This window comes from Typopeltis vanoorti, chromosome 5 (genome assembly GCF_054136105.1).
Source record: "Typopeltis vanoorti isolate ZY-2024b chromosome 5, IOZ_Tvanoo_1.0, whole genome shotgun sequence".
NCBI lineage: Eukaryota > Metazoa > Arthropoda > Arachnida > Uropygi > Thelyphonidae > Typopeltis > Typopeltis vanoorti.
Genome location: NC_143553.1, coordinates 145,799,886 through 145,827,814, shown reverse-complemented (window position 1 = coordinate 145,827,814; position 27,929 = coordinate 145,799,886). Strand labels below are relative to the sequence as shown.

At 34.5% G+C, this 27,929-nt stretch overlaps 1 protein-coding gene and 1 non-coding gene across 2 annotated transcripts in view; both read right to left on the bottom strand.

Annotated features, from left to right (window-relative positions):
• Window positions 1-27,929, bottom strand: part of LOC150106912 (uncharacterized) — a 98,429-nt gene that overhangs the window by 37,220 nt on the left and 33,280 nt on the right. The window contains exons 8-13 of the mRNA XM_090393504.1: window positions 27,329-27,484; window positions 26,655-26,737; window positions 21,767-22,023; window positions 16,753-16,883; window positions 4,583-4,785; window positions 1,101-1,331 (exon numbers count right to left, since the gene is read on the bottom strand). Of these exons, the coding sequence (XP_090249630.1) occupies window positions 1,101-1,331; window positions 4,583-4,785; window positions 16,753-16,883; window positions 21,767-22,023; window positions 26,655-26,737; window positions 27,329-27,484 (1,061 nt within the window). The remainder of the gene's footprint in view (window positions 1-1,100; window positions 1,332-4,582; window positions 4,786-16,752; window positions 16,884-21,766; window positions 22,024-26,654; window positions 26,738-27,328; window positions 27,485-27,929) is intronic.
• On the bottom strand, window positions 19,237-19,308 carry TRNAD-GUC (transfer RNA aspartic acid (anticodon GUC)). The gene has a single exon. It is a non-coding gene; the product is annotated as a tRNA-Asp (tRNA).

Genomic DNA, 27,929 nt, shown 5'->3' with positions numbered 1-27,929 from the left:
TGAAAGGCTAGCACTTATATAATAGCAACACGATTACTGTGGTTACGTTAACAAAGTTAGTGTTGAACATCAAAGTGTGTACTAGTGGATTTTACTTATAAGTCTTCAAACTAAGTGTGCGAAAGAAATTTGAACAAGGAATTATTGTATTATTTTCTATTTGGCATTCCTTCATGTATTACGATGTACTACAAAATAATAAATAAATAAATTTAATTAAAACTCTACTTTTTGAAGACGTTACAAAATTTAAATGAGCCCTGATGCTTTTTAATTCTTTTAAGTTTCCTAATTATTATTGATATGATTAATATTTCACTTTTAAGTGAAATATTTATTGTAGGTACTACTTGCAATACTGTGAGCTTCTTTGAATAACATATTTTCCTTGCTATTTTAAATGTCTATAAGTTACTTGCATTCCACACAGTTTCTGTGTTTTTTATTTTTAAATAAATTTGTGGATCTTATTTATATATTAAAATCAAATTGTCAAGGATTTCGGTTTGAGTCGAAATCTAATCGTTGCTATTGGATACCAGCTATTAGAGCAACTGTAATAGCTCCTTACACACTAAAAAAAAAAGCAGACGAAAGCATATTACATATTTAGTTCTTGTTTTTAAGAACGATGGAATCTTGTCTGACAAATAGGTAGGGTTAACGTTTTTTTTTTTTTTTTTAATAATTAGGTGTTGATTTGTAAAACTATATGTAATAAAAATATTTTGTCTCCGCTGTACTGAATCTTCATCTTAAATTTATACTAGAAATAAAAAACATGTACAGAAGGTACAACAGTGCAAACTCGACTGCATTTATTTCTCTGCAAAACTCTTCTCCCGTTTATTTACGACTCCTCAAAAAAGAGCTTTATGGACTGGGTAAGTATGAATGTTGTGCTTTGGAGATCCCGCGAGTACATTACTAATTTAAGTTAAAGCACACTATACTGCAGAAACAATGACATTTTATTCGAACGTTTAAACCACATTTTTTACACTTTTAATCGCAGAAAAAATATTTTAAATAACAAATAATTTTACTTAAAGAATTCTAAATATTCAGTTCTGGTTATATCACAAAGATCTTAAACTTACCTGCCCAAGCCCTATCATTACTCTTAAAGCAACCATGACTGCAACGCCAAGTTCAGCTGCAAGAGGGGTGAGTAAAGTAAGTACAGAAGTACATAAAATTCCTCCTCCTAGTAGCCACTTCGCTCCCACCAGCTCGGAAAGACGACCTCCAAGTAATGGTGTGCATATATAACCATAATAAAATGCTCCTAATATCACCCCTTGAGTTGAAGGACTCCACATATAAATTCCCTATTCAAATGATAAATAACAATACTTGAAGACTAATGGAACATCAATTTCTGAAAGAAGCTTTTTCATATACCATATTTACTGTACAATAACTATAATATGTACCTGTCAGATATGCCACGATTTAACAAAAAGTAAACTCATCAATCAAGATCCTTGTCATATAATGAACTCCGATCGGGGGCATACATACATATATATATATATATATATACAGTATATATGTTAAAGCGTGGGTTGCATAACCCACATGACAGCACACCCAACCGAAATGAGCACGCGACGCCAATGATATCTACTCTCTATATATAAAAAGATAAGCCGAAATTTGAAACGTTTTTATGTCAGGTTTTTGTCTTACCAGCTTACTGACTCACCAGCCCAGAACTCGGGGGGGGTGGACGCCTTAGGCGCTAGGGGGGAGGATCCCCCTAGTACATATATATATATATATATATATATATATATACAGGGTGTCCCAAAATTCACGCAAGAAGTAATTTTGATAGAAAACACAGGTTTTTAATTAAAAATTGTAATTTCTTATTGATTCATAAAGTATACAGTATAGGGTTATGCATGGAATAGCATATCGGGTAAATGGCCTCCACGGCTTTGCTGCACATACGCACTCTTTTGTCGAAATTTTCCATGACCGTTTTGCATAAATGTGGCTGAATTTCGTTGATACAGCGCTCAATTTCCTCCTTCAAGGTGTGGGTGGTCGTGGGCTTGTTGGCATAAACCTTAGACTTCAAAAAAGTCCAACGACGTTAAGTCACGTGATCTGGGAGGCCAATTCTGATCACCAAAACGGGAAATTACACGACCAGGAAATGACTCATGCAGTAATTGAATTGTTTCTCAAGTTGTATGGCATGAGGCACCGTCTTGTTGAAACCACATGTCATCCACATCCATATATTGCAATTTAGGCACAAAAAACGGGATTATCATGTCGCGATAGGGAGCACCATTAACTGTTATTGCCTTACCAGCCGCATTTTCGAAGAAGAATGGACCGATGATGCCTTCAGCCCAAAATCCGCACCAAACAGTGACATTGTGGATGCATTTGTTTCTCAACAATCACTCGTGGATTTTCTGAACCCCAAATGCGACAATTTTGTCGATTAACGAAGCCATGAAGATGAAAATGAGCCTCATCGCTGAAGATGATTTTGTTCGAAAAATAAGCATCCACTTCTTGTTCCATAATCCATTCAAGTGTTGTTCTTTTGTGTGGCGCTCCATTTTTAATAACCCTGAACTGTCAGCTGTCACGCTGTCATTTTTTTTTTTCTCGTTGGCAACACTTTACCGCACAAATGGCGCTATATATATATATATATATATATACAAGTTTTAAAACGCAAGTTTTAAAATAAATGTTATATTTAATTATTTAAACTCCAAGATTGCGAAAACTAATTAGAATAATTATAAACACATTACTTTTTAATTAATTTTAATTAGGATAATTTTAATCCTCTGTGTAATCATTTGATGCATAGAATCATAAATAGTCCACCATTTCACATCAGTCTAATAAGCGACTTTATATCATTCTTACAAAATTATCATTTAACATACATAGCTTGCCGTATGATATCCGATTTATTCTTATAATTAACTTTTTCCAAGCACTTAGCATGATTTGAATTAAAATGAGCTGGAATATTGTGTAAGTCGTAGTGAGATGCGAATTTAAATATGCCGAAGAAACTACTGGCCTGTGAAATCAGTGGGTAAAAAAGAGAAGTACTTGTATATTTTTTTGCCAGCATAGTTAGCGTATCCGCTCTCCAGCCAAAAGGCTGCGGGTTCGAATCCCGCAATGGGCATGTATGTTTGAGATTTTCTGTGGAAATGCTAGTGGTTGTGGTGGGCGGTAGATGGCGTTAGTTGATTGAGACAAAGCGTTGTATAGAAGGTGCCCTCCCTCGATGAGTCTTTTGACTTCCTGGAGGTATCATGTAATAACAATAATATTATTATTACACGATCAGTAAGTTCTGTATCATCTGGGATAATTAGAGTGTAGAAGGTTGTCGAGCAACTTTTTTTTTTTCTGGTTATTCTTCGTTTTAGGAATATATATTTTACTGTTAGGAGAATATATTTTACGGAGCTTTGTTACGACTATTTGTCTGATGATGCCACAAAATATGTGTTCCATGCTGACAAAGCATCCCTTGTATTGTATGGAATGTAGAGTCTCATAATAAAAGCCTCTCTCTCTCTCTCTCTCTCTCTCTCTCGGTGTGTGTGTGTGTGTGTGTGTAGCTATAGAATAACTTTATAATTTAAAGTGATATTGATATATTATTAATATATGATATTAACTGGCATTACTTTAATATAAATAAATTTTTAAAAATCGTGTTTCCACTACTTTTTCTTCGATTGTGTGATAGTCTGCCACATGCAATCCTTGTGTTATTGTGCATCAACCAATGAGAGCTCTTTAAAATAGTTAGATTAGGCTAATTTATGATCTGATTTGTTAAACAATGGTTTTGTTTTGAACATTAATAATATTTAATAATATATTTTTGAAATATTTAATTAACATTATGTTAGGTGGGCTAATTTGTTTGCTATTGATTCCGCAAATTAGGATTTACTCAGATTAAGTTTGGATCCACTAGGATACGTTATAATTTATGTTAACACAACCAATCAAGCTTCACTGACTGATGGTTTTCGCAGGCATTACTTGGATAAAAACTTGGGTTCAAATCCCGTGTAGGAAAATGTGTTTTAGGAATGGCTAATTACCGTACCGCGAAATCAAGAGTTGTAGTTCAAAGAATAGCGCAGCCAAGTCTACTAAAGATTTATAATGAATCCCAAATGTAAACAGCAGAGAGAGAGAGAGAGAGAGAGACAAAACTATGTTAATTCAACGGAATTCAAAAGCACATTTGCTTTAACCATACTACTCCACTCGCTCTAATATTGAAAAGATAAGAATATGCACTTCTTTCTACATGGAAGAAATAAGCGACTAAAATTAGTCAAATTCACATAAGCAATTTCAAAATATAATCACGTATATAAGGTGTTATCGATTGATTCAACATATTATCATTGGGAAAAATATCAATTTTGTTGTAATTTCTGCCTTTGCGCTTTAAATTTTCTGTTTCCCAATATCAAATAAGTTACGTGAAATATAAAAAGAAAACGTAGTTGTCACATATCTTTACTTCACATTCAAAATTTCACTTTTATTTTATACATATTACCTCGTCATATCGAGTCTCTGTGTCGTTTTCCACAAAGTAGTCATCCGGGCATTCGTCAAGTGTCGTGTCGTTTACGAATTCTTCTATAGCTGTCGAATTTACCATGGCCACCATGCAAACATTCAAATTAACTCTCTGAGTGTACTGAATACCGAGACCCAAGAAGGTGAGCAATGTAAGTACATAACGAGCAGGAATGCGATCTGCAGAGAAAAATCAGTAATCAGTACGATTTTAAAAGTGTTGTAAACAGGGTAAGATAAGCCACTTTTTTCATTATTACTAGCTTGTTATTACGATGTTAAAATTGTGCTATTATCTACGGATTTCGTAGAGCATACTACATTTTTCAAATTCTAAAAATAATCGGCTATTTTTGAAAATACACTCGACCTAAGTTTATCATTAACTTATATACAGGACCGTTCCGTGATTTTGCGCAGCCTGGGTGCAAAATTTTTGTGCCCCCCCCCTTCCACAAACAGTTCAGTGTATTATTTACTCCCTATTTTTTATGAACCTGTTCGATTGTGCCGCCCGGGTTCATTGCACCACAGAATGGGCCTGCTTATATCAATCATATCTATCGTAAAGAAAGGTCTGCTTTTATGCTACTTTCTGTTATGACCGCATTAGCTTTTACAGCAGTTGCTCTTTCCATTTATTAAAAATAAATCAATAAATAAAATAAAATAAAAAATCAGCTAATGCCTTTTATTCTCTTATAGGGAGTAGGCGAGGCCATTTTAGCCCTAACTTTTGGAGATTGAATGAACAGTTCAATCTCCACCGGTAGCCAATCAGAGATGGGTTGTCTCCCAAGCTATCACTAATTATAAGCGGTATCCGATGAAGAGACGATTGTCATGTGTCACCATCACGTAGTCTATAACTCTAACACAATATGTTATTGTCTAAAGTAGTGTAGATTCTACGGTCGATTTTCTTGAGTTTACAGGAGAAAAAAACCTGCTTCCTATGCCAGTATTGGATCCTACTTGTTCTTAATCTATACCTTGGATGCGACATGATTACAATTACGATGTTCTTAACTAATTGATAAGTTGTGAGTTGATTTCTAATTCAAATATAGAGAAAATTTATATTTATAGACTGTGCCACTCTATATCTGGATTAGTTCAAGAATTGAAGATAAATCAACCCTTAACTATTACTACTTAAAATATATACTGGCCGAGTATATTTGACTTACTTAATTTACCCGCTTTTGTTCGAATATTTTATGAATGGTGTAGTAAAAGAGATTCAGGCAAAATACAACTTTAGATTAACAAAACAAACATTTAATTTTAAAATCGCAAATTTTACACTTCACTTCAAATCACTAATTAAGTTATTAGAAACACTTCAACCTTCCTGGCAATACAGTCATGCAAACTCAGACAATGGTAATTCTGCTATCTCTACTTTACAGTCTTCTCACAGTTCCTTAAGTTCCAAAATACAATAAAATCGCAGTAACATCGCTTTACAAGCAAACACTTTTAAATTTTCACTTCAGTTAATCTTCGCGATAGTTACTGTTAACATAAGGAAATTCTAGGATGAAACTCACACACTTCTCTGTACAGAAATATTAAGGTTGGAATAATCTTACCGATAATCCTTTATCTTCATCTACTTTTACACAAACACTTTTTATAACCGTAAACACTTAACAATAAGCAGCACTCATTAAAATAAATCCTCTAAGCATTAACTGAATTAATTCATGGGCACAATACATATAATCAGACGTTCTTGTATGAAGCACTACTGATCACTACTGAACACAATAATTCTTAACTTGGGGTTTTATATGCACAGTTGTTCATTCCTCCAGCATTCAATTAATTCTTTAGGCAATATATTTCTAAGCACAGCTAACGGTAAACCTCAATTTTACAGCCTCTACTATACTTTAGTAACTTCGTGCTTTGCTCCAAGGTTCTGTATGTCCTTGAAAGGTCGGCCCTGAAATTGAAACTCAATACAAATATCGCTAGTCTATTTAGTAGACACTCAGCTGTCTTCCGTAGCTATAATTGTTATTCTACAACTTATTAGCTAACCGCCTTTCGACTAGTAGACTTTATTTAGCTGCTTGAGTGACTTGCCGACTCGCTATTATCGCACTGTGATTCCCGACTGCCCGATTCCAACTTAATGCCAATCTCTCTCTAATAAATCTCTAATCTCCTAACTAATTCATAATAGTAACTAGTAACATTACTGGCTTAACGGGTGAAACAAAAGCTTTACATATTCCCGGCTATCTTAATAGTAACTGTGAGTTGAGAGAGTTTATGAGCCAATTGCTCGCCCTGAGTGGGCTAGGAGATTAATCCTCAGTGTTGGGGTTGAGGATGGCTTTAGGTCTTTTGTGCTTAGAATAGTCCATTGCATCATAGTCAGCAGCCAGTTGGATCAGTCTGTTAGGGTGCACAGTTGCTTTTGAGAAGAATTTGGTTGCTATAGTCTGCATGAAAGTATAAATATAGGGGACCTCCGTGTCCCGGTGCAGTTGGACAGTTCGGATGAACCATGGGGCGCCCAGGATCATTCTAAGACACTTGTTCTGAATGCGTTGTAATTTCATAATATTCGAGTTTGAAGTATGGCTCCAGGCCGGTGAAGTGTAGGTGAGTATTGGACAAACCATCAGTTTGTATATGAGAAGTTTGATTCTGGTGCTCAGTTTACTGTTTCTGTTAATTAACGGATAAAGCTGGGATAAGGTTTTTGATGTGTTTGCACAGAGAGTCTTGATATGGGAGTTGAAAGTCAGTTTTCTGTCCAGTACTACACCAAGATATTTGATTTCTTTTTTCCACTGAATTTTTGTGTTAAATAGGAGAATCTCTCCTTTAGGAAGCACTGATCTTCTAGAGAATAGGGTGGCTACACTCTTCAGAGGATTCACCAGGAGTCGCCATTTGGCAAAATATTGTTCAATTTGCAGTAGGTTTTCTTGCAGTTTCTTGATGGCTAGCTTTAATGATCTGGCCAATATCGCTGTGTCATCAGCGTAAAGAGCTTTAATTAAAGATAATGGGTTGTGTGGTATATCATGCAAGTATAAGGAGAATAGGATTGGTGCTAGTAAGGACCCTTGTGGAACTCCAGCCAAGATGTGTTTTTTGTGTAGAGACTACTCCACTTAATCTCACTTGCATGCGCCTATCGTAGAGGTATACCTTGATGAGTTGAATGATTCCGATTGGTACACCGGATGATATTAGTTTATATAGTAAACCATAATGCCAAACCTTGTCAAATGCACTGGCAAAGTCTAGAAAAACAGCCCCAGTGCATTGACGCCAGTTAAAACCTGTGATGATGTGCTCCACCAATCTGTGTATTTGTTGTGTGGTGCTATGCAACTGTCGGAAGCCAAACTGCTCCTCAGGCAGGATATTTAATCGGAGTACAGAATCTTGAAGTCTAGTAAGAATTACCTTCTCAGCAATTTTTCCGAGATTAGAGATGAGACTGATTGGTCTGTAATTTTGAGGCAAAGTGGGATCTTTTCCAGGTTTATGAATTGGTATTATGTAGGCCAATTTCCAGTAGGAAGGAAAATATTTGTAGTGAAGAATGGAGTTAATTATATTTGTTAGATGGACAATAGCTTTACGAGGTAGAAGTTTTATAACTTTGTTGGAGATACCATCGGGTCCGGGAGCCTTTTTATTCTTGAATTTCTGAATAATAGCATATATTTCAGCAGGTGAGGTGGATGCAATTTCAGTGGAATGTGTGAGAGCTGAATTGAGCGAATATCTGACGTTACGGTGGATCTTGTAGATATAACTAATATCAAGGTGGTCGTATGCAGGTTTGCATTGTTTTTTAAGATGATTTGCTATTGCCTCAGCTTTATCAGCATCAGTGTGGATGAGACCTGAATCTGTTTGAAGAGGGGGAAGAGGTTTATTTCTGTTTTTAATCTTTCGGATAAGATTCCATACAGAGTGATTGTCAGTGGAGATGGAGGTCAGTTTTTCTTCCCAGAGTTGAGTTCTATGAGCTGCGAGTGCGTCTCTCACTGCAGAATTGAATCTGTTTAAAATCCGCTTGTCTTGTGGTGCCCTGGTGTTGTGGTATCTTTTTCTAGCCTTATTTTTTTCCCTAATCAGATTCATAATATCTTCAGGTAAGTGGTTGGATTTGTGGGTAGTTGCAGGGATAGCAACTGCTGCACAGGCTGCTGTAATCTGCTCTGTTAGATTTTTGACAGCTGTTTCAATTTCCTCTTTTGATTTAATGACGGGAACAGGACCAATATATTTTGGAAGCACCTTGAAGAGCCTTTCCCAAGGAATAAATGAGTGAGGGGGGATAATTTTTCATGATTTCCTAATTTTAACCGTATTCGGTTATGATCTGATGATAAATCATTGATTGTCATTAAACTGTATTGGAGTCTGATGTGCTGCAGTATGGCTATGTCCAATACATCAGCCCTACCATAAGTACTGTGATGTGTGGGATCACCAGGACCTATTACATGAAGGTTGTTGAAATCAGCATAGTTCTGTAGTATCTGTCCATTTTTGTTGGTGGAATGGCTATTCCAGGTAGAATGCTTGGCATTTAAATCACCTGCCACAATGGTAGGCTCTCCAGTATCAAATAAGGCGTTCAAGTCCGAAAATAATAATGATTTTTGTGGGGGATGGTATGCTGCAAAAATTTTTAATTTTGCCTACTGAACTCGTGAGAATCTCAATGCCAGTGACCTCAAGATTGGAGGTAGGAGGGATGTTTGTGGAGTGATGAGAGATAAAATTCTTGATGAAAATTGCCGTGCCTCCACCTCTGTGGGTTGATCTGTCAGTTTTGTACGATTGATATCCATAAATTTTGGGATTGTCAGCCGGTCTTAGGTGCGTTTCATTTAGTAAAAGGACATCTGGCTGATGTCTCCCCAAAAAACAACTCAAAAACACTGCTGTTTTTGAGTTGTTTTTTGGGGAGCCTCCGTTTTCAGCAGATGGGCTTCTGAGTCTTTATTCTGAACTTTAGGAGGCTGTGAAGTAGCCGCTGATGTAGGTGAGCTAATTGAAGAGGAGAATGTTCCTTCTTCAGATTTCCTATTATGTGGATTATGCAAACATCCTCTGTAGTTGGCAGTGTGAGGACCGCCACAGTTGGCACATTTGACCGGGGTAGATTTTGGTTCAAAGCATGTGTTGGTTGGGTGACCGACCCCACACTTCAAGCATTTGAATTCGGCTCTACACATTTTCTGGGCATGCCCAGAAAATGTGTAGAAAAATGTGTAGTTTGATATCTATGGCGGTGCCATAGATATCAAACTTTTGATATCTATGGCACCGCCCAGTAGAAGCTCTCTTCCTTAACGGTTCTACAGAGATTTTCAATCCACAGATGGTCGTCAAGTCATATATGTGTTTGTAGGTTTGACTAATCTCAATCAACACTAGTGGCATTGGAGTCTTGTCCCTCCTGGTCATTCTGCTGACCTTTTTATTGGTGGTAAATCATTCAGGTGCAGATCTGTAGTGATTTCGTCTGTGTATACATCCTCAGGTACACCTCTGATCACTACCTTGAGGTTTTTTTCAGAACCAAGTGAGAATGTATGATACTGAATTCCTCTGGTATTTAATTCAGATGTTAACCGACGATAATCCATAAGAGTCTTGGGGTGAATTTTAACACCATCTGTGACATTCTTTGCATTGTGTAAGAGATCTTTAAGTTGTTCATTGTATTCCTTAGTGACATCCATTTATTCTTTTCACGCAGAATAATCGGGGGGATCTTTTCCTTTGAGGAGGTAGGAGAGTCTGGGAGAGAGCCATCTTCTTCCATTACATCCACATTTGGTGGTTCGGAGGTGGCAGTTTTGCGTGCGCAAACCTCCTGATAATCAGTGGGGTCAGTAAGGGAATGATCTTCAGCCGTTGTTGCTTTTTCAGTAGCGCTGTCTTGAAGTAGTTCTAAAAGTTGAGCATCGTCTGTATCAGCTTTTTGTATTTCATGAACTACTACCTTACCTGGCCATTTTGTGTGAAGCAGATTTCCAATATGCTTGAAAATTGCCAGGAACTGTTTAAAGTTGAGTTCCTCATACGGAGCATCTATGGTTGGACCCACGTTTTGTTCTGTGGAACAGGACATGACTTTCCTTTTCCACAGTATTGTAATAATAGACAGTTTCTAATGCAGTAGTTGACGCAATGAAACAATGGCGATGCTGATGGCAGTAGGCCTAGCGTATCGCCGTTGTTTTGAAAAAAGGTTGACTTACCTACTAAGTTGATTTTTTGAACCTGTTGAATGCCCTATCAACAACTGAGCATTAGCTATATATACATATATTAATACAATCCCTCGCGACTGGTTATAGTAGATCGCTTGTTATACAAAATCATCCCAAAACTCAGAATTCGTCACAAAACAAACTTTAATAAAATCAGGCCCAAATTCATAATTCAAGCGTTCGTCGCTTATATATCTGTTTTTCCCGCCTAAATTGTTCTCGTGATCTAAAACTCTTTTCGATAACTCTTCTCCTCACGTTGTGTTCCAATTCTCGCGCTCGCTTACTTACATACGTTTCCATGACAACAAAACAAAATATAATAAAATTGAGCTATTGCATAACGCTAAACTCTACAAGTAGGAATAAATAGAAAATATTAACATTTCAATTAATGCGCAGTTAAAATATTGAATACAAATTCTTATAATATTAACATAGTAATAAATAAAATAGTTTAATAATATTTAATACAGTCTTTTCATTATTAATACATATATCTTTGATTAAATAATTAAATGTTAGATAAAATTAAAGTAGTTATATGAATATTAAATTATAAACAAGTGAATTACATTAAATAATATTTACAAGTCTATCCTATGTGATGGAAGATCATGTTGGATTCTGAAACAAATAATAATTACTCCAATCTCTATATATTCAGAATCCAACACCAGAAATCGGTTAACACTGGAACCTGTCAAAGAAAGGCTTAGAAAAAGTTTCTCTAGTTGGCGACTAGACTAGAACTTAAGTCTTCCTTCGGGTAACCTAGCACATCCTGATTTGATATATATTCATTTTACATCGTTATATAGGTGCAATAAATAAGAATAATACAGGGGTATTTAAATAAAATCATCATGCATAAAAATTAAAGTAATTTATACATATTATGTAATGATCTTCTATGAACATAAAAAGAAAAGCAACAATGTACTTTAGCATACTATGGATGGCATTAAACCGGCCATAAGCAAACCAACTGAGAAAACTGCAAACTAAAGATCGATACATGAGATGCTGACATTGAAAGTAATGTAATGCACCTGTTTTCTCTTTACTCTAGCGTTTACATAACCTCCCCTCCCAATTCGCTTACAATAATAGCAAATCTAAGGAAATATTTAAACATTTGAACGAATCTGATCTGCTTCCTATACATCTGTGATGTACAATTTGAGATCCAAGGATCTTGAGGAAAGCAGAGGAGAAGTTCAGTGATGTAAAGAATTCGACTTGGAAAACATTCGTTGTTGCATTATATATTACTCCATAAAATACAGGATCACACATTTATAGCCAAGCATCGTTGTTTTCATATTAACATGTTAACAACTTAATATTCATATCAACAACCCGCAAGATACAATGAAATATGGATCAAAGGAGAGATAAAATTGTTCATTATGCTCCTGAGCGTAATATGCTATTGGGTGTCCTTTTAGAGTCCTTTAAAACTAAAATGAACCTACCTTATTTATGTAGGCTCTTTAGACTTGGAAACTATTCTTTTGGGAGATCGTTTTCGAAATGATAAGGTCCTTCAGCAGTAAATATCCTCATAGACTGGCATCGACTAAAATGACGATATATACCATGCTGCACAGAGGTTTTATGAAATTGGTAGTGAAGCTAATCAAATTCAAAACCCGTGCTTTTCCAGTGATATTAACTGTAAAAATGTAACGAAGTACACCATGTATACAGATCTCCTTGATATTGTCTATCAAGGCTTTACCAATAATGAGGGTCTCGTGTGAGTGCCGAGTGAATCATATACAAAAAAGTTGATAAAGCTTCGTCATAAAAGATTATGGTTAAATAGATCGACTAATCTGCAGCTGCTAACTTATTTAAATGGCTAAGCAAGACAAGTTAATAACCCTGCCCAAAGTTTTTTAAGGCAGTTAGGTCAAAAGCTTTAAGGTTGGGTTGAGTGGGTGGGAATTACAGCAGAGACAACTCAAGCTATGAGACTATTTGGTCCGTTTGTTTGTCGAATGAAAAACCAAGTTTCCGAAAAGAGAAAATCCTGCCATCCTATGAGAAGAAAAATCCTAAACCTGGCAACCTAGAAATTATCTTAAAATCCCTTGTATCTGAGATGATATTCTAATAAATGTTATGCTAAAAGCACATATGACATATACCATCCAACGTAATAGCATATGAGAGTGGTGTTCAACCTTTTTTACTATGTGAGCTACTTTTCTATAAAAGTTATTCGGCAGTCTACTCTCTTATATAGATCACGTTCCCCCAACCTGATATCTGATTATGCACAAATAAACAACTAAAAATAAACAACTAAAAAAAATACACAAATAAAAACTGTATTTGTGTATCATCAAAAAAAAATCAGCTAACGCCTTTTATTCCCTTTATAGGGAGTAGGCGAGGCCTTTATATCCTATCTAGCTTTCGGAGACTGAGTGGGCAGTTCAATCTCCATCGGTAGCCAATCAGAGATAGCTAGCCCATGTCTATCACTAATTATAGCAGCCGCCGATGAAGAGGCTGGCAAACAAGTGCTGCCATCTCTTGGTAAGATATTTTACTGTCTGAAATAATGTGGTTACTACGGTCGATTTTCTTGAGTTTACGGGATAAAAAACCGAGTTTCCGGGAGGAAAAACCCGCTTGCCCATGCCAGAGATCGACTAACTCGGGAATCGGTCGAAGAAAGGCTTAGAAAAAGTTCCTCCAGTCGGCGATTAGACTTGAACTTAAGTCTGACTTCAAGCAACCAAGCACAGAAGACGCAAGCGCCACTTCCATTGAGCTCACTTTTAATTATTTTAATACAACAAATATTGTAATACAGCAACAAAAAAAAACAAATATATTGGAATAAAATATTTATTTCTCTATCTTGATTACAAACTCACAAGTTACAGAAAATGCAGGTTTGATTGAAAAAAAGGTTAATGTGAAATTTGGCATTGTTTGGACCTTCGCAATATTTTCATAGTCAAGTTGATTTATCAATTATCATCAACTTATTTATCAACTTACAGAGGTGAAGAATTCGTCTTTTGAAAGGAGATGAGAAATCAGAAACTACTTATACAGAAATATTAGGGAAAAATTACCTTCGATAGTCAATAGTTTAAGAATAACAACAGTTCAACCTAGTATTCCTGAAATATTAAATAGAATAACATTTGGAATTACCATTACAAAAGAAAAAAACTAAATAATTTGTAGACATTGAAAATAGGTCTTATAAGAGCTTCTTGGAATTTATTTAATAAAAGCTCTTTAAAACGTAAGTTAATGAATCTTTGTTATTTTTTAGGAGCCATTTTTTTTAAAGCAAGAATCGTGTTCGAAATTGCAATATTATTTTTTTCTGACGAACTCGAACAAGTGCTATATAAGTTTATGTAATAAAATGTTTCTATATGAAATTTAATCAATTGATTCATCTGACTTCCACGTCAACCACAGCCTAATCGTAAGGGCATTTGATCTTATTGCCAAAGTCTCGGATTCAAATCTTCATGACGAGAAAAACCTTTATAATATATTTGTTTTAATTGAAAGTAGGTTGGACACATTCTCATAGAGATAAGGAGATTTTTAGCTCTCTGAAACTAAGATCTTTTCTTATCCTTAAACGCCAACCAGCCGGAGAGCACACGAAATTACATAAAATAAGTACTTGCTAGTACTTGGTAATTACTTAATATAATGTTGAGTAAACCATAGTGGCTCAAGATATACTAATCCGAGAAATTTCCTCGGAATATTTTGGCCTAATTTTGTGGGTGCAATATGAGAAGAACTCTAGGATATCGCCTTTTAATATCTTCTTGCACAATTTAGTATTACGTAATTTGATCGCTTTCATTTCAATATCGATATGATATAAATATTTCTAATATTAAAAGTATGAAGAGTCTTGCTTTAATCAGATATTATATTTAACCAAGTACAAAATATCATATCAGATATAATAAATAGTTATGAAATGCTGAATACGCCCTCTGTCCCAAAAGAACCGAACTTTTCGAAAATAGAAGAAACTACTCGCGCCACCTGTTGTATCTTTTTGTTGTCGAAAGCGGCAACCTCATTAGTGTTGTGTCAACTGTTTATGACATTTGTTTCATTAGGTGACGAATTATAGTGCCAAGAGAGACGGTGTGTTTTGACGAATGGTCGGAAAATGAGTTTCAAACAGAGAGCTGCGATTGACTTTTGTGTTAAACTTGGTAGAAGGTTTACCAAAACGCATCAAATGCTTCAAAAAGCATACGGTGATGAATGCTTATCCCGTACTCAAGTTTACGAGTGGTTTAAGCGATTTCAAAGTGGTCGTGAGACGCTTGAGGACGACGAAAAGCTGGGTGGTCCAAAAACTGGACTGAGCGAAGTTAACATCCAAAAGTGCATGATTGAAGATGAATTGGGGATTCCAAAATCAACTGTGTACAACATTTCGACCGAGAGTTTGGCCCTTCGTAAACTGAAGTCGCAATTTTTCCCCCATAAGTTGACCGACGCCCAAAAAATGTATCGAATTGAACACTGCAAGGACCTCATTAAAACAACTCGTGATGACTCAAATATCCTTGAAACGATCGTTACTGGTGACGAAACGTGGTATTTTGATTATGAGCCCGAAACAAAGCGCAAGAGTGCTCAGTGCTGACCACCAGAAGAAAGACATCCGAAAAAAAAGTCGCTTGGAGAAGTCAAAATTAAAGACAATGCTGATTTGTTTCTATGATTCCAAGGGCATTATCCACAAAGAATTCGTTCCGCTTGGCCAAACGGTGAGTTTTATCTCGAAGTTTTGAAGCGATTGATAGCGAAAATTCGTCGCGTACGGCATGAATATCGTGACGACTGACCGTTCGTCAAAACACACTGTCATTCTTGCACTATAACTCGGTTTCTAATGAAAAATATCATAAACAGTTGACACAACACCAATGAAGGTTGCCGACAAGAAAAAGATACAACTGGTGGCACCGCTAGTTTCTCCTATTTTCGAAAAGTTCGGTGTCTTTTAATAATAAACATTATAATAATAATATTTATTATTATTATTATTATTATATTTATAATAATAATAATACATATTATTATTATTATTATTATTATTATTATTATTATTATTATTATTATTATTATTATTATTATTACCACTCTTCCACTTGAAACTTGGAAGAGTCCATCTAGGTCGGCAGTGAATTCCACTAATGACGACATTTATATTTACACTTGGGTGTACGCGTAACTTCTAATAATGTGTCCAAGGTCGATTTTGTCTGTGAGGCGGAAAACCGTTGCGCCCAGAGGAAAACCATTCCCAAACCAAAGTCACAGTTCGAAACTAAGTTATTGAAGGAGGTGGGGGACCGGTAGATAACGGTAATGTTTCATCCCGGTAAAGGTAATTTTGAGGGCTGCCTCCTGTGATTCCTTTGATTAATTTGTCTTTAGTGACCAACCAATGCTGTTGCTTTATTCTTTTATGTGAATCCCACCTAAGAAAAGCTGTAAATAAATATTTCGTGGATGGCATAGTACTTATAGATAGATATTAATAGGGAACTGTTAAGGGTTAAATAATCTATGCTGCAACTAGGATTCGCATCCAAGCCTTGTTTTTGATGGCTTTGGTTCGTTATGCGGATATACTGAATGGCTATGGTTGGCTTTACTCTGGTAACCAGAAAGTCAATCTGCTATCCACTTACTAGCTATTCACTTGCTAATGGATAGCAGAGCTAACCAATAAATGGATTGGCCAGCGAATGGATTCCCTTCTAATGAATCGGTGTGAATTCTTAATATGTCTGGCTTGGTTTTTTTTTTCTTTCATTACTATTGCTGAATATTATAAATGGTTCGAACTCACCCCGTAATGATTGCTTTTCCTCTTCCGGTTCTTGCACGATCACCTTGATCCCCAGTTTAGATAATTTTTGTTCTGCTTCAGGAGTGTTGGAAAGCGTTCTTCTCCTCATGTTCTCCATATTATGCTTTATGCTTATACAACCAAAGATAGTGAAATCCGTACATTTCTTTCTCGTGTCTTTAATATCATAATGTTGGGGGGGGGGGGAGAACATGGGGAGAAAAGTGACAGAATTATGATCTTGGAAATGTAATTTATATACACTTAAGATTTAACTTGAGAATGCACCGGTAATCTGATGCCTACCTTGACCTCTACAGTAATGTGACATTTCGGATTAGAAGACATTATCCCTGGCTTTAGCAATACATCCTTCACATCAAAAGGTAAAAACACAGCTTTTTTATTTATTTATTTTTTTTTATGATTATTGTTTAAATAGCAGCATTCACAGTAAAATTGCCAGCTACAACAACGAAACAGACTCCAACAGTAAAATAATGCATATTTAAAAGCGTTTTTGTTTGTTTTGGATTAAGTTAAAATGTCAAATAATCCGGAAATGGACTTATTTTAATAATCAAAAATCGCTGGAAGTGCTGAATTTTATTTCCCATAATTTCGATATTTTCTTTTCATTTTTTTCTGATTATATATTTCATGCTTATTCACAATATATCAATGCTGTCGTTCTCTGAAAACTTGCATACTACAATTATCTATTTTTACTAATTTAGTCGAAATAACAAAACATGTAGATTTACAATTAAAAAAAATTCAGAAAAATGTTTTTCTGAAATATTTCAGAAACTATATGCAGTTTTGTAAAGGAATTAAGTAACACATGACAGTTTAAACACAGTAGAGAACTAAGAGTTCAACAATAATATGATGCCCAATAGACTGTCAGATTAATATTACAACAGCTGTTAGGATTTCCTTCCTTTTATTTTTATTTTATTTTTTCTGTCGTATCGCTTTTGAATGATCTCTTAAAAACTGGAGAGGGGTCAAGTAACCCTTATTTAAATTATGATATTAAAATGATTTCGAATCCAAAGCTTACCAACGAGAAAAAGGATTTAAAGAAGATAATCATTGCTTAAAACTACTTATTTTGTTTTTAAAAAACAAAATGTCATTTTATGCTTAAAATTCGACTGTGTGTTTTTCAATATGCTAGAGATACTGCAGATTTCTGATTTTTCAATATGCGGGAGATTTCATCAAACCATAAGAATTTTATTTTTATTTTTAATTAAACTTTATTTTTACATCCACTTGTTTGTTATTCCTATCAGTGAGTATTACTGTAATATGATATGTCAATAAAAATGATTACTTTACGAAGTTCTACACCGAATGACAAGTATATCAGAGCTACATAAAGGTCAAACACATATGTTAGGCCACCATGTAGTTTTCAGAACGCCCTCGATATGCGGAATCGACTCGAGTCGGTTTCGAAACAGGTTTCTTACTCCAGGAACTCAGGAGTTCATTATATTTGCTGGAAATGGGTCCATTCACAAACGTATCGTTGTACCATATCTCAAATGTGAGCACTGGATTGATTCATTAAGGTAATTAAGGTAACTCATTATTATAATGTTCTTTTCATTATTCCTGGACGGCAAATGCTCTCTGACATGGCATGTTTTTTTCTGTCGGGAGTGGTCATTGTAATTGTTCATCATACAAACTTCAAACGCAGATAATGTCTTCTGAAAGGAATTTACCATCTATTTATTAGATGGTATACGATTTCATAACTCGGTTTGGAAGCATTTAGCCTTAATATACAACATGAAATATGTGATTATTTACGTATAAAGAGCCAATAGGCTTCATTTCGGCGATATAAACATTATTTAAATTAAGGGGATATTAAATCCCATATTGTTTTAAAATTGGAATCAGATTGGAATCAGATTCCAATTTTAAAACAAAGATTGGAATCAGAGAGTTTCATGCCGAATATAGTAAACTATAAAGTATCGGCGAATTACTAGCGTGAGCTAATGCAAGTAGTGCTAGTACGTAGTACAACTCGTTGCAAGGTGGGGGAAATACCTAAGAATAGCGATCTGAACTTCCCCCACCTTTGCAACGAGTTGCCCGAGATTTTACTACGTACTAGGACTACTTGCATTAGCTCACGCTAGTAATTCGCCGATACTTTACATTCGGCATGAAACTCTCTGATTCCAATCTTTGAGTTTCTTATTCGGTTTTCAAACAATGTGGGATTTAATATCCCCTTAATTTGAATAATGTGATTATTTACTTTTTTTTTCAACAGTGTAAAACAAGAAGACTGTATTATTATCAAAATAATGCATTTGATGACGTACTTATGCTGATAACGACTCGTTATTAATAGTTTTATTAAATTAATTTTGAACAAAATTCTTTTAGAATTACATCATGATTTTTATTTTACAAAATGCAAAATCATGAAATGAAATAGCTCAAAACATAGACCTCCCCGGCGGGGAATCGAACCCCGGTCTCCCGCGTGACAGGCGGGGATACTAACCACTATACTACCGAGGAACTTATCAATAGATTTGATTATATTACTTAATTATGTTCTTCATTTCTTGAGTTATTTGGAGTTATGGTTGAAGAAATTAAAAGCTATGGAGTTAATAGTCTATGTATGTATTCTTCCGACAGATTTGTCTGTATTTCTAAATGAAAACCTCCAATTTCCAGAAGAAAAAAAAAATTGCCAACACTATAACCGGCTAACTCGGGTTCATTCCAAACGCCCCGATGAAAGTTCTTCCAGTGTGTTTGACTTAATGGCAGTGTTTGTTAAGTTGTTTTGAATTACAGTTCGTTGTACATTGCAGTTCGTTCCTCTTATTAAAAATTAAGAAAAAATAAATAAATAAAAAGAAGAATCACTCACAAACAACACTTCAGTAATTATTATTATTTTAATTCTTGCAGCTGACAGTGTTATTTTGAAGCGTGCCTAACGCTAGCCATAAATAAATATTTTCTTACAGAAATGTTGGCATTATCGCAGAAAAATGAGCTAATAGCATTCTTACTGTAATACCAGCTATCAGTATATCAGTGGACAGATAACACGTGCTTTACTTAAGCCAGATAACTATTACGTCATGAGATTCAAGGGCAATAGAATGCGGAAGATAGGAAACTACGAAAGCAGACGACATGTCGTTGTTTTAAATCAAAGTTTAGGTTTTCGTTTTACTTTTGCTGTTTTGAAATATAAACAGCACCGTCTTTGTCTAGCTTTAAAAATCAAATACGCGTATTTGATTTTTAACTGAGAACTGAAACTCAAGAAATAATTACAATACTGATTATCGTCAGGTCTATTTACCCAGCAAAATTAATTAAAAAAGAACATTAAATACATTTTATTATAATTGTAAATTACTTTAGTAAAAAGCTTCGCATCTGATTTTTACATTTTTATGTTTTAACCAGCGAATGAATATGAAAGTGTAAAAAGGATTCTTTTTTTTTCGGGGGGGGGGATATCAGTATTTAGATTGAGTGAGTTCCCAAAATTATTTTGAATGATCGAATCGAAACAATATTTTAATCGCCATTATGCTGTATACGTAGACTATTTTGCCTCTCCTCTTCATAAAAACTTTTAGTACATTTATATGATCATTATGGTAGTTTGTGATTAGCAGAGGATACGTTAAATAGTCTTAAAAGTGAAGTCAGAATTTGCGATTTAAATAATGCCTGTTATCGAACAGTTACATCTATCTTGTAAACAATAATGGCCTAAAATTAAATAAATAAATAAAAAAAACTATAGTTTAAAATTAAAATAATTAAAACTGGAGTTAAGAGTGTTTGCACTTTGCTATTTCTCTTCATCCCTAGAAACAGGAAATCACTAACATAAAAATAAGCAGCTAAGGCACCTTTGAAACTTATAATGTGACTCATAATTTTGTTAAGAAAATGTTTTCTACAAATGCTATTCAATATATAACTTTCGAACTCTACATGAAATATCTAATTCTGTTGCACGGATTAAATTTATTTCACATTTTTTAAGTCTTACAAAGTCGATCGTGACGCCCTCGTATGGTAGAAAAGCTTATATTTATTTTTTTTCCCATTTCCCAATTACGCACAATAAAATATTAATATTAATAGAATGTTAATAGTAATAAAGAAATGATATGTGTCGTTATATTGCTATTAATTAATAAATTAATTTATAAACCTCGTTAAACCTTTCATAATTGTTTATAAAGTAAGCATTTCTTTCTCCAAAGTATTGTAAGTAATTATATATATATATATATTATAGTGCCCTCTAACGGCGACAGAGATTTCTATTAGAACGATAAATTTAGTATTACCAAGAAACACTGTTTGCAGTCTCTCTCTCCATGGAAATATTAAAAACATTCCGAGAATGTGCTTACGCAATATGTAAAGAAAATAAATAAAACTGTGTAAACGGACACGTGGATATGACACACTGATAAATGAATTATCTTGTTCATATTTTAATTATTTTGTTCGTGTGTTGTTATCTCTGATTATGAGGACATCGAATAATGACTAATTCTTTCCAATCTTTCAGTAATTAGCTTGTTACTAATTCGGAATTCGTACAGCTGACATGATCGCACAATATTGACATGATGATCACGCAATACACAAGCTGATTATACAAAGACGGCACAAATTGCGAAAGCTAGGCAATAACCCTTTAAAATGCTTTATCTGTAGAGTCAAAAATATTAGTGGCATAGTAATAGTAATGAGAACGTATCTCAACTTTATTGGTTTTAAAAATCGAGAGGAAAGTACATGATAATAACACGTAATTGGTTTTATCCTGCTGTTATTCGGAATGGATTCCTAGCGTAGTAGCTATGGATATTACAATATTGTAACAGTGTTCAGATTAAACAGTATTACAATAAAGTAGCAGATCAAGAAGTCTGTTTGTTGGTCATGAAGTAAAAGTCCTATACATGTACAAATGCCATTTCACGTTGGTTTAGAATCAATAACATATACAGATGGTATAATGTCCGATAAACATGACTCCTTCCTTGAGAAAGAATATCGAGGTTCAAGAGATAGTGACGATTCCGTGGACGCTTCAGATGTTCGTTGATAAAAACTTGCATTCTCTGGATCACCCCATGGTTGCAATTCAGCAGATCCAAAGGCTACAAATACTAAGGCGTTCAAAATGTACATTCCTGAAGTAATGTAGAAGATGTAATCCCATTGGTTTTCTGCAACCTGGAAATATCACTTGATAAGATTACAACTGAATTTATAAATATTATATTTATTTAGTATTTATTATAATTATTACTTTATTGCTTATTTTATGCTTGACTAATTTATTTATAATGTATGTCCGAATGCTTTCTTACCTGTTAAATGCATGATAATTTTGCTATTAGAAAAATAAAGATACAGATATCAGTTGGTCTTTTTATTTCCACATTCAAGTAACGTGGAAATAAAAATCTTCTTTACAAGATATAAAACATGACACTTTTCTTGTCTGAAATATCGCAATTTTTCTCCCTCAATTTTTTTTTTCTCATCAGCAGTATTTATATACTATCAGTTGAACAGGTTCATCGTGTATGGAATTGCCAGGAACGGACAAAAAGAAGTTAATTTTATGCCAGAAACGAAGGAAGAATACAGTACAACATATTGACTTAACAAAATGATGAAATCCTTAAAGTTAAAATCTGTTATTGCAGTATTAATTTCTGCTCACAAACAGTCGCTAACTATATCCAGTCTTTATCCTGAGTCGTTTGAACAGAGATTTTAGAATCCCGAGTTTGGAAAATATATATTTATGATCACCTTTATATGGTGAAACTGTCCCAATTCACTTATAGAATTTTTCAACCATCTCAATAGCCAACATTCTTATATGCAATTCGCTATTGAAGATGAGATTACTGGTACCCTACCCTACCCTTCTGAGATATCACCACAACAAAGACAGCAGGAAGCAGAGTTTTCATTTCTAAGACATTTGATCGACTTTGGCACAGAAGTCTGATCAGCTACTATCATTCTATGGTTTGTCTTCAACCTTTTACGATGCACGAATACTCATTCTCTTCCTGTACATAAAAGAAATGCTCTTCCTGATGACTTCAATTATTATCGATAGCTACGTTGAAGTTAACACACTCTACTATTTCCCTCTCATTTGACAAACCTTGTAGTACCCAATCATTAGAAGCCTTAAATCCTTCTCTTATTTCTCGTAACATCGGACACGATTAGATTTCTTTCTCTTGTTAGACTGACTTGTACATCACATCACAAACTCATGAAAAAACACTCGATGTATTTTTCTGCACAAGGCGCTAATTTTCACCTATACAACTGCTAAGACTGTATAAATTCTAAATTCGCTGAAACATGCAACTACTCGCACACATTTCGGATGGTGCGCCGAAAGCCTCTAGCATTAGTTGATACTATTTAGGAGAAGGTAATCAGATTAATCTATGACTCTCCTATCCCACAGAATTACTCCAGTTTTTCTCTCACAGATGCTGTTTCTGCCTCAGGTGCATTCACGACCAATGCTCTGCTGAATTGGCCATTATAATTCCTTTACTTTCTTCATTCTTCAATAATTGTAAGAACAAGAGCATCAGCTAGTTAATATCCATTTACCATCCACCTTCAAACTTAACGAACAACTTCTCCCCCCCTCCTGTTTCATTTCAACAGAGCCTCAGTCCTCTGGAACAGCCTTCCTCACCGTTCAACTATTCAAAAAACGTCATAAATCCTTTCTTTCTTTTTTACCCTCTCACCCGCACTCGGTGATATTAAAACAAAAAATAAAACTCACATAATCGCTAGTGAATGCTCGACTGCTTCACTATAGGTCACAAAACTTGTCATCCTCTTTATCCTGGAACCATCAAGGTCGTCGTATCACCGATAACGAGGACTTTTTTTAAGGACACTTAAAGTCCCTCTTCTCGGTAGTCCAAGACAATGGCTTTAGCAAAAGAACAATAGAATATCCTTACTTTAATATCCAGAGATGCATACCAAAAGAAAAGACATTCAAATGGAAATCAGCGTTTCATAAAAAGTTATAAAGTTACTTTTTTCAAAATATTATACAATCCTTGGACGTTTCAAGATCTCAACCAACTTCGTCTACGTTGTAATTGCTGCTAAGATAAGAACAATAAATCTTCAGCTGAAATACCTGGATGTATACAGGATTTGATAATTTGTATTCCTTATCCTGTTTAATGTATAAAAACAATCGATCATCCACGTATAAAAGTGCATGTTAAAGATATCATATGCAAACAAGATTATGTAAACACTACACAACAGCTAGAAACCAAAGGACGAGTCCATCAGACATAAGTTAACTACGGAATGCAAAATGTACTATACTGTGAAACACTGGATGGAAAATAGAGAATTGATAGAGGTCCGAATTTAGTCAAAATCATGTGAACAACACACCTGTAGAGATGTCTAGGAAAACAAGGAGTAAAAAAAAAGAATTTTTTTTTTAAATCAACCTTTTTTTTTTTTGGCATCTGAATGTTTTCTAGTCATTTATATTTATAGATCCGCCCCACATGCCTGTGGGATAAAAGTGACAAATCGATAATATTCGACTCAGAATGAGAGTTATAAACTTACAGCAGGTCGAGTGTTTGGCACTAATGGATTTTGTAATAAGAGTAGTTAGTAACCTGCTACTTTACTTAATAGTCACGGCCACGACTCCTGATACGAGACAGCTGACTGCAATTTTGCTACTTGATGTGCTATTGGTATGCTCAATTTTCTGTCAACGTGTCATGTCTGCTTACGTTTGCTAATCGTTGAGAATGACACCTATGTTCAGAAGGCTGCCCCCTAACATTTGCTGGATCCTAGGAAGAGTATAAATAGAGGGCAACATGCCATAAGTCTAAATATTTAAAAGTTATAAATCAAGCTAACAAACTGTTAAATAAAATATGTGTTATCCTCTACTTTGACAAATACACCTTCACATCGACAAAATCCAAAGAATATGTATAATGCTGTATAATATATATTATATTATATTATATTATATTATATTATATTATATTATATTATATAATGCTGTGTAATATATGTATGAATATGTATAATATGGAAATCCCAAGGACCTTGTAGTTTCCACGGTCCTTGGGCCATGGTCTGAGAACTATGGGGTTAAAAACTCGGAGTTTTTAACCCTATAGCTAAAAATCGACTGCAGAACTCACGCTCTTTCAGACACTGACATACATAGTCAACATAAAGTCCTTGTGCAGTTTTAAATTTTCATAACTTTCATTCTGTGCACGAAAAAATCAATCTGAAAAAAGGGTAAGTGAAAGAATTTATGACAGTTTTACATACATTTATTATTGTGATTCACCATTATGTATACAAACCGAGATGCCGTTCTGATGTACTCTAAATACGTTTTGCAGTCGGCTTTCAGTAATACAACCGAATCACATTAGTTATCCTCTCAGATCGTCTAAAGTGAAAAAACGATAGCCGTAACCTTTCCCATAGAAAAAAAATCTATTTTGCTCGAATCTGGTGAACGTGGTAACCAAGAGATCGGTCCACTTCTCATCCGCGCGTTAGGAAATTTTTCATTTAGAAATTGCATAACACAGAGAGCAAAGTGATAAAGTAAATCCATCCTGATGAAACACACTGCATCACCTTATTAAATGCATTAGTTCGGGAATAAAGGAACTCTGCAGCATGTCCAAATACCGTTACAGTAACTCTCACTAATAACAACTCATCCTTCAAAAAAAGAATGGCCTAATTATGCGGTCTTTTCCTGAAGAATCTCTTTCATGTTCTTCAACTTCTTATGGTTTTCAAATACAAAACAGTTATGTCAATTGACCTTACCACGAATGTGAAATGTTGCTTTGTCAGAAAACATGAAATGGTCCATAAATAACGCATTGCCCTCAGGTTTTTCATTAAATTGGTGACGGAAAAAAATTGTTAAACTACAATAAAATAAACGAATGACTCTTAGTGTATATTAACTATCACTAAATTACATTTTTAAAGTTTTTTTACAGATTGATTTGTCATATATAAGGATCCTCTATTGTGTTTAAGTCAGGGGAAGGACAACAAGATGACATCAGTTATCTGCTGTACTCCCCTTCCTAAATGTCTTTGGATCATTAATAGTCTGTGGCTAGATATCACTGGGGGCTAAAGATTTGATAGCTGTTGATTGGGGTTTAGTGGGTATTGCTGATAAAAAAATAAATAAATAAAATATTTAGTGCTAAAACGGTTTGGCTACTTCCTTTCGAGAATAAAAGGCGTTAGTGAATTTCTTTCAACTATAAGACAGGTTTGTGTAGCCTTGTGGGAAACGTTACCTTTTCCATAATGGCTATTGAAGCTGCCAGAAGAAAGACTGTTATAGGTTAGCTTCTACGAACTAGCAGGAGCCTTCTTTTGTTTTTGTTTAGTCTTCCCTTCAGTTAGTTTCCGAGCTAGTGGATCCTGAGAACAGACTAGAAGGAGTTTTCATTTATCCAAAATATCAAGATTTCAACTCCCTAACTCAGAAAAGTCGACTATAGAAGCTCACTAATATAGAGAGTAATAGTGAGCTTACGATCACGAGATGCAGTAACTGTCTGAATAGCCTCGGAGTCTTGAAAATCTTCAATAGCCAGGAACGCAAATTCGGTGGTGATTAAGAATGGAAACAACAGATTTGACAAAAAAAAAAAAAAAAAAATAGAGATTAAAAAATAAATAAATAAAAGCGTGTTTCCTTATTATTATATTATATTATATTATATTACTATTTATAACAATTTTCATGTGAGGATACTTACCCCTTGCATTAGCTTTCCAGCAGTCATTGGTCCAATGAATCCCGAACAACAGCCAACAGTAAACACAAACCCCGTTATGGTCCCTATGGATAAATAAATAAAGAAGTTTTGGTAACCTTTCTGACTGTTACACAAATTACCAACACTATTTAAAGTTACATAATAACGTAGTTAGTTGCCGTTATCTTAATGATCGTACTACAATTAGTATATTTCAGAAATAAAGCTTAGAAAACTACAAATAGAAGAATTTGGCTTTGATATCCATTGATTTATCTCTCAGTTCGTTTAGGACTTTGCATAATTAATATCATAGGTGAGAAACCCGTAATATTTTTAGGGTGGTAAACGACATCACCTGATATGAACACCCACTTTATTTACTGGAGGCGTGAATTGGCTTATAAAGTAAAGCTCAGTATTTGGTTCCTACAGCAGAATTTATTTCCCGATCGACACTAGCTGACCCACGTAATTTATTGCAGGTTTACAACCTTCATGGGTTGCATTCATATAAAAAAAAAACCTGAATATGTTAAATTAATTTTTACTTTTCCATAAATCTAAATCATCGTTGCTTTATTTAGTTATTGGCTAACTTCTGTTTCAGAATTGACTAAAAAGAGTTTAAAAGATTATAAAGTAATTATTATTTACATGATATATAACCTCACCTGCGTAGACAGGAGACATATCCACTATAGCAGGTAAGCTACCACCTGAATTAAAGCCATAAAAGCCTTGAGACATAGTTAATAACGCTACTACTAACTTCCAGTCACATCCAGCAAACGGTATAGCAGCTAAACAAGCTGCGGGGCCTAATGAAGCTGCAAAATATTTAATAAATGAACTATACGCCGACAGGATAGTTTTACTAAATAATAAAAATAAAATAAATAAATAAAATAAAATAATAATAATAATAATAAATTACTAAAATAAAGAGCCAAAAGCTTCAGTTCGGCGATGCAAAATTACATAAGTAAAGTGGATATTAGATCCAGCATTATTTCAAAGCCGAATGTAGAAACTATTACAAAACTTTCATAGTTTCTACATTCGGCTTTGAAATAATGCTGGATCTAACATCCACTTATATATATATATATATATATTTTTTTTTTTTTTTTTTTTTTAAACAAGAAATTAATAACTTAAATTATTTATTATTGCTGTTACATTTAATACATCACTGAATTAGCTGTTTATAAGATAAATTGCATACAATCTAGTGTTAACAGCATTTATATTACTGTTTTAACTGCCAACAGG